General features: G+C 40.1%; 1 protein-coding gene across 3 annotated transcripts in view; it reads right to left on the reverse strand.

Annotated features, from left to right (window-relative positions):
• Positions 1–737: 737 nt before the first annotated feature.
• mapk4 (mitogen-activated protein kinase 4) overlaps positions 738–13,386 on the reverse strand; it is a 16,472-nt gene continuing 3,823 nt past the window's right edge. Inside the window, exons 3-9 of one of the 3 annotated variants that reach the window (XM_056418932.1) lie at positions 11,416–11,560; positions 5,732–5,814; positions 5,355–5,433; positions 4,838–5,057; positions 4,521–4,686; positions 4,090–4,327; positions 738–4,038 (exon numbers count right to left, since the gene is read on the reverse strand). In XM_056418932.1, coding sequence (XP_056274907.1) covers positions 3,380–4,038; positions 4,090–4,327; positions 4,521–4,686; positions 4,838–5,057; positions 5,355–5,433; positions 5,732–5,814; positions 11,416–11,560 — 1,590 coding nt within the window. In that variant the 3' untranslated portion in view covers positions 738–3,379. Of the gene's footprint in view, positions 4,328–4,520; positions 4,687–4,837; positions 5,058–5,330; positions 5,434–5,731; positions 5,815–11,415; positions 11,561–13,386 lie in introns of all 3 variants that reach the window. The other 2 variants (XM_056418931.1, XM_056418930.1) reach the window with 2 other exon arrangements.

Here is a 13,386-nt window from a genome sequence, read left to right on the forward strand (position 1 = left end):
ACTTTAAATTAAAATGTAAATGCACCCAATTACAGCTGCTGATTTTTATTGTCTGTCCCCCTGCCAGAATGCACAGGCTTAGTGTCCTAGAGGAAAAGGTCATGCCAAAGTACAGCAGTAATATACTACAGTTAATTATAGTGGATAGCTGATAATACATAGCAGTTCGGTAATAATAGCAGTATTGTTTATATGGTTGAGATAGAATATGGGTTGAAATGACAAATAAGCATTTATTAGCATCCCATCTGTAAAACATTTGGACATTCCCACAATCTATATCAAGATGTTGTGCCTTTTTGTTGTTTTGTTTGTGCAAAACAAGCAAAAAAAGACCAGAGAAGAGTGAAGCAAGATTATATCATTATTTGCTGTACAGGAGAAGGCAATCAAGTTCACCTCAGATTTCACAAATTATGAGTCAAAGTCAAGTTTAAACAGTTTTTAGAGAGGGATAAAAAAAAATAGAGGGATACAAATATAGCTCTGCGGTCATGGATGAAAGAGTACATTTTGTTGGGTAATTGTATTTTTGTTGTATTTCTCTTTGTACTCTGTGCTGTTTGTATGTGTTTATGATTTTCTGTTGTAAGGGTATTGCAACCGTTGGCTTCAAACACTGTGGCGGGGCAGTATGAATCATAATTGAATATTTACATTAATCAAATACAAAATAACCTTGACGAACAGCAATATGTCTTATCTAAATTGCCAAATAGAAAAAGTGAAGTCAAATAATTGTTTGAGTCATGTTTTAATAATTCTTCAGCAAAAACAAAAACTGCAAAAAGAGATATTATATATGAATATTGAGCATCTAAAATCCTCAAAGCTTTTCTTAAGTAAAAAGCAGAGGGGTTTCTGGGGTAAAACATAGACAAGAGCCCACAGAAATATGAATCCTAAAAGGTGACACGTTACAAAAACAACAAAGTTCAAGCTATTTGAATCTTTGTGAAAGCCATGCAGAGGGAGAGGCTATGTTACATTCAGCAAGCTGGAAGCATGTGAACGGAGGCACATGTTCTACATATCTTCAAACACTTAACAAAATGAACTTAGGCTCAGTAACCACATGTGTTACAGTTTGATTGTGTTTTTTGTCAATAATGTTATTGCTGGCTTATATTACCTGGAGAGGAAACTGTATAATGCAAAAAGTGATAATTAAACATGTACAGGTCTAGGCTCCTTTTATTAGTTTGACTGCAGCACAGCTTCTATCCATTTATATAAATATATACATGTATCAGTTAGATTAGCAGTCCAACTAAGTATGATTAGTACCTTAGAAGTACATTATTAATAAAAATCTGCATTGACAACATTGAAGTTTCAGTTGTCACTGAGGAAAAAATGTATTTCTGAATGTGCTAGTAACTCTAATGTGCTTCATGTTTATTGTGGATATAAAAGAACATACTTGGCTTTGCTATATCGTAGGTTGCTGTTATCACAATTTAGTATGGCTTATACTAGTTGTTGTGATGATCTGCTCACAACCCGTATATGTTCTCTCCAGAGATGGCGCTATTATTGTGGGCGTCAACCGTTTTTGAGCAACTTTGCATGAACAATAATAGTTAACAGCTTGTTGTGACAGAGAAAGAGATACATTTGTTCAACTCAAGCTGTCAGCTCTCAGAACCGCTGACCTCGTGTTCTGTGTGGAGATTGAATGATGTGGATTGAGGATAAAATGAACAGAGGCAAGAGGATTTGAAAGGCTTGTTGCTAGATGACTGGGAGTCAGTCAAAAGAGGTGTTAGATTTTGGACTGAAATCACGAAACAGATAAAACATGTCTTATTCTGAGGTGTTGTAGCTGTGTCTGTTATATGCATATCAGTATTGTGCCTGTGGCATTCCCAACAGCGGGACCATTTTCGTGCAGCCAACAGTGAAACCAGGGGTGGTGGAAGCTTTTTTCATCAAGGTTACAGAATATGGGACACCTGCATATACGTAACTGTATTTATTTTAGGCACTAGAGCAGCAATAAATCAATCTGAATCATTTTAATGCCATTTCCATATCGTTACTATCATCTTTTTAATTTGAGGAGTCAAGTGAATGTCAGATGCGCTTGACTGAGAAAGCCCGATGCACAAGCCTACAGCCTACACATGCTCATGTCTCGGACTGTATCTTCTACCCGATTCTTTTACCTTGAAGGGGAGACATTGCATGTCAGAATAAATACCATTCGGAGGGTCTGCTGTCTTCCGCGCTAAATAGAAAAGTATTTAAAAATATATGTTTTGGTTATTTCCTTTACCATATATTAGTATATGGCAACCAGGCAGCATTGAGGAGTTTTGAGTACAAATAATTTCCTATAAAGTTTGTGAAGCAACTATTTAGAGGCTACTGTTGTTAGCGTTATAGCTTTCTGTGGCTCACAATTAAGTGAGCTAAATAGTGACAGACATCAGACTGTCTGCTACAGAGAGGATGGTATCTTTTCACTAAGTGTAAAGGGGATGATGACCTTGGTGTATCAGACAGGATATGAAACTATTTTAAGTAAACAAGAGCATAAACTATTATCGAGAGAGCATTCCACATTTACACAAAATACAACTCACTCAAAATAAACAGAAATTGTATCTTAACATTCAGCAAAGAATAATTAAACAAAATACCATTATGCATTTGGGAATTATACTATATAATTAAATATGACAACAGTTTTCTACAAGTTTACAAGGCATGTAGCAGTGATAAAGCTCATTAAGTCACTGCGGGACTGGTAAAATAGCAACTTATAAAATCCTCATGGTTCACTAGCATAATTGTATTGATTGTTTTCGGTTTACACGTCCAGAGAAATTTGGAAAAAGCATCACTATTCGGTGAATAGCACCATTGGAAGACTGTCTGACATTTTGAAAGATGTACTCACTGACAGCGAGGGATCTTTTGAAACACAAATCTAATGCAAACTTAAAACAAGTATTATCCGGTCTAAAATAGCCTTTATATATTATTATATATTGTTATAGTTAGATGTTTGTGTCACAGAATCAGTAGCTTTCGAGTCCCAGTCTGACCCATCTTAACGTGCCAAATGACCTCAAACCCTTCATACCACAATCATTAATTAGAAAGGTATTTCTAAATATGCTCACATTGGACAAATCCCAGATATTTGCAATGCTAAGCATGGTTAATTATTTTAAATCCAAATGCTTTCTGACCTCGTATTGCAAAGCTACTGGATTGTTGGTTTAGTCACAGCTTAGTGAAATACAGACTGCTCACTCTACGGTCTAATGTTGAAGCAGCATATTCAACCATGACAACCCCTGAAGCACTATGAGCACATAAAGTGCTGACCATTATGAACACCATACTGTGGTGGACCACATGTTGAACATCAAGAGTTGGGAGTCTGTGGTGCTGGAGTCCTGTGCTCTGGAAGCATGGCCACAATGCGATTAATATTCGTCTGTTTGCTTTCTTCCCTCCATCCTCCCTCCTTTCCTTTCTTCCCCTCTGCTTTCCCATTATTCTGCCTGCAAAGTTTCAGCGCTCGGGATATGAACACGTCCAGGTCAAACAGCCGCTCTTTTTGCTTGACAGGAAGTGACTCCAAGGAGTCGTCGTTTACTGGCAGAGGAATGGAGGAAGTTGAGGAAAGGGGTTGAGACTCTGGGGAAGGAACAAGTGGCGAGTTGGGGGGAGACATTGTTGGTGACGGAGGAGGAAGCGGAGAGGTGGGAGATGAGGGGAGAAGGGAGGGAAGGGAATTACAGGAAGACACGACAGGCTGAAGTGGGCTCAGTTGGTCTTCATCATATTCATCTGACGGTTGCCGCACAACTTTCGTGAAGTGGAAGACTGGAGTTGGGAGGTCAGTTGGGGAGAGAGGGAGAGGGGGAGAGGAGGTGAAGCAGGAAGGCGGCTCTAAAGAAGGACTGGGGCTGGGTGAGTGCAGGCGAGACTGAGTGCTCTCAACCCAGCGAGAGATCTCCTGGAATAAATCCCCTGTGGCCTCCTCTCCCTCCTCTTCTATTTCCTCCTTGTTCAACGCTTCTATGCCCTCCACGCTGCTGCCGATAGGCTCAGCAGGCACAGGGAGGCTGCCAGTGTTACGCTTCCAATGAGACAGATCCAGGATCAGCTTAGGCTCGGAGTAGTGTTGAGGCTTGCCCTCCCTCCAGGCAATTTTGTCCAGGTACGAAGGAGAGCCCACTTTGTAGTCACAGGAGCGGCCGCAGTCCAGTTCCCCGTACGGCAAACCACAGGCCCGTTCCAGAGAGGAGTGAGAGTTTTCCATGAAGCGTTCAGCTGAGCTGCTGTGGGAATACTTACGTGGGTCGACCTGTATAAGAGAGACGGTGAGAAGCAAGTGGGGAAGGAGAAGGGGATACAAAGGTGAGGAGGACATAGTGTGTTGAAGTGCTTTGGCTCGATCAAATGTGTTAGTAGTATAGAATGAGTATTCTGTATATTAAAATAGGGTAATGGTTACATAAATCAATCGGTATGTGGGGAAATAACAAAGCTCATCCAACCTGTGCCTCCTCTAACAGTGAGGTGGAACTGGCCCGGGGGTCTCTCTGCACCTCCTCCTCCTCTGTGGTGTCTCCCAGGTCAGAAGTCATGTGGCCAGGCGGCATGCAGTGGCACCTCCCGCCTGACTGCTGCCAGGACACATCTGTTGATAAGCTGCTCTCGTACCTGCAGATGGGTAGAAATAAAGTATTTATATTAGTCTTAAAATACATTTTCTGTGCAGTTTATTGAGTCTGATGTGCTGATTTATCTTTCTTGTGTCTCATTATGCTTTGCAAGACTTTTCTGCTCCGGCACACAACGCACGTATACACACCTCTCCCAATGGATGATGGAGGCCTGGCTGTTGCTGTTGCTGAGGCTCTGCTCGGTGACGAGGCTGTCCTCCAGTTCGTCCTCGATGCGGAAGGGATGCGATGAGGTGGGTTCGTCCTCCGGACACGAGTACTGCTGGAGGAACGTGTGGGATAGCGCCGCTTTAGCTGTCAGCCGATCCATGGGGTTAAAGGTCAAGATACGCTCAAGGAAGTCCACAGCTGAGAAGAGAAGGAAAAGGGATGAGTGAGGAAGGACGAGCATGAGAAATAATATGTAGTGTCCATGAAGTGTGCACTTCTTATGAAAAAAGTATTCTCATGCAACGTCTTCTCTCAGGGCTAAATTATATGTGTTAGACCTCCAAACCACTCCAGCCTACCCTATCATCTCTTCATCGTTCACAGCTCAAAGTTGCTGCCGTCGTCAGTATCTTCTTCACTCTTATTGGTCTTACTGTTCTATTTTGTACTTCTTGAAATTACTCTTCTTACCACTACTCAATTCCCTCTGCTCACCCTGAGCATCCACTTCAGGAAGCAATTCAGAAAAGGCTTTCTTGACTTTCCATCCATGACTGACATATGAAGGCATCACCTGGGAAAAGGATGACAGTGGGGTTGAAATATGTGCAGAATTCTGCTGCGGTTATTTATTTTTGTACCTGTCAAGACAATCCACGATACGTTAACTTGAATATACTCACTATAAAGCGTATTCGAGTTGAAACTAAAACACAGAGAGTGTCCCTGACAATGTAGTGCACATTAAACTTCTCTCTCGACAGAATCTTTTTTCAGTCTGACGCTGAAAACATGACATGACAATGACATCCTGATCCATATTTAAACGATCAGTTTGCAGACAGGACAAGCAGCAGCCAATGAGCAGTCACCTGTAGCAGGTCCTGCCTGTCCTCTTCTCTCAACACCGGCACTGTATCGAGAATCATCTGCATCTGCTCCAGCTCGTGAGCTCCTGGGAGAGGGAACCGGCCAATCGGAGGCAAGTAGAGAGAAGACGGGATCAGTTACATAAGACAGAAAAAGAAAAAAAGGTGACCAATTAGAGTCAAACACAGGAATAACTACAGAGTGAGCTGTCGAGTGAAAGAATAGAATGGAATACTCTGGATGGAATATTCAGCATAAAATGGAACACTATGGATAGAATACTTAGAGAGGATGGAATACTCTGCAGTGCACCATATAAATGGTTTTAAATTTAAAATGTGTCTAGAAATCCCCACTCTAAGACCCGTTATAACAGCAATTTACATTTTAATTATAGTGCTTGAAATCCCATACATAGTCCCATCTTTCATCTTAATTAGTTTCTCCTCCCGGTGAGCATTGATCTGTTGAAGAGGTAAACCCCACTGAATGAAATACTGGTAGAATATAAAAGGTTGAAAATTCAGACATTTCTTTCTGGTCACACCCGATGCAACATGCTCAGACTTTTGCCCTCAGAGCAGAGCAGAGCGACATGTTAAAACTCATTTGATAGAGTGATGAATCCTCCCTTATCAACACATTCACCACCCGGCAACAAGCAAACAGCAGTCGTGTATTTTGATGAAAGTGCATCGTCCCTCCTGTAAACAAAACAACACACAAAGTGTTGGTAGTGTTGATTTCAGTGTCAATCTGAGTTGATGATGATTGTGGTGTGTGTTGTGGTGTTTTTTTAGCAGTGTTAGCTCAACAACTGGAGTTGGAGTTAGTGCGGAGTTCCTGAGGGTTCTCCTGACCGAGTTACTTGCACATCCGGTTTCTTTCTTCTTCTCTTCTAAGAAAACCCGTGGTCAGAAAAACCCAGGCCTTAGATATTTAGGTATTTAACACATTTTAAGTACAGTACACATATTCATTATACTACATAATTCATTCATTTCATATGAAATGATGTGTTAATGTGTTATGTGTTTTATTTGTTTTTTTATTTAAGCTAATTGCTAATTTAATTAGTAACGTTTTGAGGCTAAAAGGAGGAAGAATAAACCAGGAAGTGAATATGTATGAACCTGTTCAAATAAAGATGATAAACCTGTAACCGCCTGTTCAAAAAATAAATAATATTTAATTCCTTTTTTTTTTCTTTCAGACTTTTTTTTTTTCAATTATTTTGCATTATTATTTAACTTAATTGCCATCAGAAATTTTGCCATCAGAAATGACAGGACACCAAACTACCAGACATTACAAGCTTTTCCTGCTGGCTTAGCTTATTACTAGTTTTACTAACGGTAGTTTCGCTGGCTAACCTGTCTTGCTAACGTTAGTTGTTTTTAGTTATGTTACTGCTGTGTCGAGGCTAACGGTAGTTTGGTGTTGCTGCTGTTAGCGGTGGGTAGTTCGCTGTGTTGCATCGCTAAGCTTAGTTTCGCTAGCGGTGTCGCGTAGTAACGCTGTGTCAGTTTGTAACAATGCTGTGCGGCGGTACAAGTAGTCGTCGCTCAACGTAGTTTGTCTGCGTTGGCTCGGTTACTGCGGTGTCGAGGGTGTCCGTGCTGTCGTTTGTTACTGATTAATGCGGATTCGCACCTAAATGGCTTGCATTTCAATAACGCGGGCTTAGCTTAATTGGCCGCAAATGCTAAACAGCCACTAAAAACATTAATAGGACTAGACAGAAAAGCGACACTAACAATGAGTTACAAAAGCGATATTTTGTGAACTCTCATCCTTAATATTAACTTACACCCTTTAATAACTTAGCGCCTTTTTAGCTTTTTACATATCTAAACTAATTCTAATACTAAAGAGAAAGTTGAACAGCTTTCTTTTCCATCAGTTACAAGTTTTGCAGCTATCATCACTGTGAGAAGATCAGACCTTGTGGAAGTCCATCCCATTACAGCTAGGTTTCACTTTGCTGGTTGTGCAACAAATCATGTATGTTTAAAAACAAATTATTGCTGGTTTAACAAAACACACATTTTCTAAATACACAATATGGATGGCATTACAAGGAGGTCATATCAGGGACTCAGTTGGGGTTTTGAAAGGGGGGTCTTTCAAAAAACATTTTGGGTTGAGGTCTACAAAAAAAGTGCACAACATGAAGTAGACAAAGTTAACATTTTATATACAATATCATCAAGAAAATTGTTTAACTGAATGATGATTCTCACTAATTGAACTTAATTTAATTTAGAATGGAGTGCTTTGATTGAGAAAGTTTATTTTATTAGTTTAGTGTAATTTAATAATTAACCCAGGGTTTGGGGTTGTAGTAGCTTTACCCAGTGTAGTGCTTCTTCTATTCCATATTTATTAATATATTAGTTAATTTACATACATATTTTTGTGTTTGTTGTTTGTGCTTTGTCTGATATATTGTTTTGTCTTTGTGATGCGAAAATTATTGTTTGTTTTTCCTGGTCCGATTACTAATTTGTGTTGTTTGTTTTTTTAAGACTGAATTTGGCTGAAAATTATTTGGATTAAAACTGAAAAATTGTATACACTAAATAAAGAAAATCTTATATAAAAAGACTGATTTGATGCCTTGGCTAAACAAGAAAAATTGAAAATTGAAGCATAAGTAAAAATAGGAGATTGATGGAAGGAGGGCCAGAAATCTGACAAGAAGTCAACAAGGATGGTGATGAATGTCTTGGTCAGGAAAGTAGCTCTTCAAAATATTGTAAATTTATTTTGTATTTTTTTAATTCAACTTGGATGGATGTACTGAAAAAATGGTGTTATTTATCTTTTAATTTTGCTTTTTGTCCCAAAGGACTTTGAGTTAAAAAACATCTTTTATTTTTGCTTCTTATTATTATTTGGTTGTTGTACCTATTGGGACTTGCACAACACCTTTGTTTTAATATTTGGTATTGCTGCATTCGGCTTCAAAGTAGTTCGACAAAAGACTTCGTCAAGAATACGGTGCCAGCGGAGAAGTGCTCACGAAGATTCTCAGAATGTGCATACCGGCCCACTGCCAAGAACCTGGCCAAGATGATGACCACAACTGGCTACAAGAAGCTTGAGTACAGCTGCAAAGAGAGATTGAACAGTGGCAGACGCATTCTGGTAAGCTACATGATATCCTTAGCTTATTATCCAAATGGTTAAGATATCCAATTTGTGTAATTCACATGACTTGTTCATTGTTTTGTTTCCCTCAGTTTGAATGAGGAGACGGGACAGAAATAAGTCCCTGTACTGCACAGGCTTTGCCTCCGCATTGTCACAAGGTATGGACGGAAGAGGATCAAAAAAATCCCACAAAAGCTTAGTGGTGTTAATCAAAGCAAGTCAAATTGATTTAAACGAAAATACAACAGTTTCCTAAGTATAAAAAAGTTTTAAAACACAACAATTCTCAAAAAAAAAAAACTTTTCGACAGAAAATAATCAACAGTTATACAATCTCAATTCAAAAGCAATTTTTTTTTCAGTTCTAACAGCAAAAATCATTTTATATTTCAGAACAACTCTCTTTATGTTATCTTCAAATTTCTTGCTAACTTTTCCAAGCAGGAGTAAGCTTACATTTATTGGATTTTCACACTTCCTATTGATGTGATTTTCAAATTAAGTGGGACGCACATTGGGAGCAGGACTTCACTGTAGTACCACTTTCATATTTAGCAACTCCATGCACTGTAAGATGATCATCTGTAAATGTTTCCATCATGCTGCAGCATCAGTAAACACCTGCTGGGAGGCAGGTGGTGCTATATCAACACATTCACAACTTGCTGTTGGCCGAACAAAAACAGAATCGATGCCTTCTACATCGTTGTGGATAACATCCCATCCCTGCCAAGCTACTGGCTCGTTGCTTTTTTGATGACTATTTAAACCACTACGTCGTTCAACCTGTCTTGATGAAACTTTGGTCCTAATTTTCACCTCACCTCACAACAGAACACACAACATCGATATTACAACAACAAACAGATCAGTCTCAAGAGTAAGAGTACGTGAGTTCTGGGTGTGCACGTGGTTTAAAATGTTTAAAATGAAGTGTGGTGTTGTACCTGCGGGCCTGCCGGAGTTGATTTTTTTAATTTGATGATGATATGTTTGGTGGCTTTGAAGATAAAAATAAATGAAGCAAACAACAGTCGTGTATTTTGATGAAGAAAGCTCGCTTTCCCTGTAAACAAACACAATTTAGTGTTAAAAGTACACTGCAATGTGTTAATAACACTAGAGTGTTGAAATCAACAACAATTTAGTGTTAAAGAACAAAGCAATGTGTAATTAAAATAACACCAGAGTGTTAGAAATCAACAACAATTTGGAGTTAAAATAATACACAATAATGTCATTAAAAACAAGAGTGTTAGAAATCAACAACAATGAGTGTTAAAGTACACTTTGTTTTAACAAACAACACTAATAGGTAAATAATTACTATTAATAATTAATGAGTTAAAATATTAACACAGTGTAAATTTAAAAATTTAACTAAGATGATTTATTATAGCAAAAGCAATTTAATAATAACACTAGTTAATTAATTACACTTTTCTTTTGTAGTTGTGACATGTAATCTCTGGTGGTTAAGTGACCATCAAGGCAAAGCTCTCTAACAATCCACGAATCTATGAGTTCTAGCAGAGACACCAGGGAAAAGAAGACGCTATTGAGTCTCTCCTGTGGCGGAGAGGGCTGCTGGAGGTCAAACAAGCCTGTCAGGAAGGACTACATCTGCTTCAGACAGCGTGAATTTCCGCTTCTTCATTGTTATTCTGGTCAGGCAAAGAAGTAGCCTGCAGAAATACACTAAAGTACCTTTGGTGGAGGACACTTGTCAGAGAAAAACTCTCCTTAGCTCTCACTTAATGTCACCTTATCCTAAAGCACTGTTTTTTTGCAAATATAAGAACTTTAGACAAGGTAACAAAAGACTTGCAGGATTTGTTTGGATACCACTGATATAATAAGCCTGATTTAAATGCTCTATCTTATTACCTTCGCATTGAAAATGCGGAAGGTTATGTTTTGATCGCCGTGTATTTATTAATTAATTTATTTATTTATTTGTATGCGTGTTACTCGCATAACACAAAAAGTATTAAACCGAATCGCATGAAATTTGGTGGGATGATTGGTTATTATCCGGGGACCATTAGATTAGATTTTGGGATCGATCGGGTCAAAGGTCAAGGTCAAGGTCATGAAAAGGTCAACATCTTCTTGAATCGTATGACATTTGGTGGGATGATTGGTTATTATCCGGGGACCATTTGATTAGATTTTGGGATCAATTGGGTCAAAGGTCAAGGTCATGAAAAGGTCAAAATCGTCTTTTTACCATAGCACGGTCAATCCAATTGGCATGCAACTAATGCCAAAATGTTCATAATCCAATGCCCAATCTTGTGATATGCGAAGGTATGCTCTCTACCGAGTGCCCATTCTAGTTTAGGTTAGTGTTATTGTTGCTAAGATGGTACAGAAAGAACACGTGGGAAGATGTTTCTGCTGAATACCAATCATGTGATCATATTTAAATATACACTAAAATAAATGATGAGCAACATCATGACGGTACCGCAGGACATGGAGGTCGTGGGTGTTTCTTTGGGCACCATGTGACAAACAGTGAAGGTACCTGCAAACAGCATGTGTCCGGTGAGCATCTCAGCCAGGATGCAGCCAGCGGCCCACATGTCAATGGCCTTGGTGTAGTTGTTGGGGGACAGGAGCAGACGGGGGGAGCAATACCACTTAGTTACCAGACCCTCGGACAGGTAGCCCTGGAGAGGAAGGCAAGGGTGTGAGTGGGAGAGAGTTAGGTGGAAGTTGATAGAATGATACAGGCTTACTGTGGTTGCAGTATACCGTAGTGATGAGCATGCAGCAGATTGGCTCGTTAGCAGTTCTTACCACCAGGCATGCACTTGACTTGTTCATTAGTAATTTTGTAACAGTGCAAGAATAAGAATCAGAATTGTAACTAGCGACAGGGACTACAAAGCTGGAGAAATAAAGGTAAAATAAAAGACAATAAGTGTAGATACAAATATCATAGAATTATCTTTTAAAATAACCCCACAATAAATCGTTTTTTCACATCAGATACACAGGGATGTAAACTAGATAAACATCCCCCTGAATCTCATCCTGCAGAGTTTCACCGAGCCTTTGATGCTCTGCTGTTTAACAACAGGCCTCCTCTCATTAGGGCCGCTCCGACAAGCCTCCCTTCAGCCTTTTACTTTTGTCAATGTTCACCCGGTGCACGACGCTGAGCACCGAGTCGAGCCACAGGCAAGTGTGTTCACCGACAAGACGTTTTGCCTGCCGCAACTCTGAATGCTTTCGTCGCCTCTCATATATCACTCCACTTCTCACTTCCTGTAATCGCTCCACTCCAACCTGACAGCTTCTCAAACTCCCTGGACTTACAACATGATATTTCTCTTTTTTTCTCCTGGCCACGTAACTGCAGAAAGTAAAGGCATTGAATCACTGAAGCCTGCTCAACTTCCTTTCCCAGATTCGTAATTTCATGCTCATACTGAAAGTCTGAAATTGCTGAGTGAGTTTCTTGGGCCATCTCAGGTCACCTCTACCACCAGCATGGCATCCCACGATGCAGCGCGTAGCCCCGGGGATGATTACATTTGAGGTCTGACCCAAAATGGTTTTATATTTCCTTTGACAGTTAAGAAGCTAGTTCGCTCTTCATATTGAAGTTTTGTCTCGGTCAGCGGATTCAAGACGTGAGTCAGAGCCGTCTCATTGTGGGCCACCCACACGGATGTTTCCTCTTACACATCACTTCCAACATTGTGCCCCGTCGTTAAATTCAGCCTGGCTAACGTATTAGTGTCAAAAACGTCCCTTTGTGGGTTTTTTCGCACTAACTGTAAATAAGAATCAGTGAATTGAACGTCTGCCACCTCTCCTCTCCGATCATTCCTTTCCTCTTCACCCCTACATCACGTGTACCCTGCTTATCTACTGAACCCCACACCGAGCCTCAGTTATTGCCTCCCACCATGGCCTCCCTCAACGTCTGAGTGCCAGCACATGACAGAGCGGAAACCGATGCTGAGTGCTCAATGATGGTCTGACAAACACACACTCACCTTGTCTTGTATCTGTCGGCCCCTGTTGGCTCATAAGCCTCCACACCTGAGCCCTAATGTCTGGGTGTGTAGCTCTGTTTTGTGTCAAAAGGACAACATCTAAAGGATCATCTGTGCATCAGTTCACAAAATGATCCACAGATGTGCTCTGAGATTTCATGTTCTGACTATTTACAGCTATTCATTATAATATGCTTGTTTTGCCTTTTTCTTTCCTCTCGACCCCCCCCCCCACACACACACCCATCGACCCCTCCCTGTCATCACTTCCCATGTTCCTTTCCATCCGTTCTGTTAATCTCACCTCAGTGTTTTTCCATGTCACCTTCAGCTGTGATTGTCTCCCCTCCCTCGCCTCTTTCTTCACGCGTCATCCCATCTCTCTCTTTTCTCACCTTTTCATCCCTCATTCTCTTCTTATCAGATACGACTCCACTCTGCTTATCTATACTCGAACTCCCTTCTTCTGTCACTCCCTTGCCTTATTT

This window comes from Pseudoliparis swirei, chromosome 7 (assembly GCF_029220125.1).
Source record: "Pseudoliparis swirei isolate HS2019 ecotype Mariana Trench chromosome 7, NWPU_hadal_v1, whole genome shotgun sequence".
In the NCBI taxonomy this organism is placed as follows: Eukaryota; Metazoa; Chordata; class Actinopteri; order Perciformes; family Liparidae; genus Pseudoliparis; species Pseudoliparis swirei.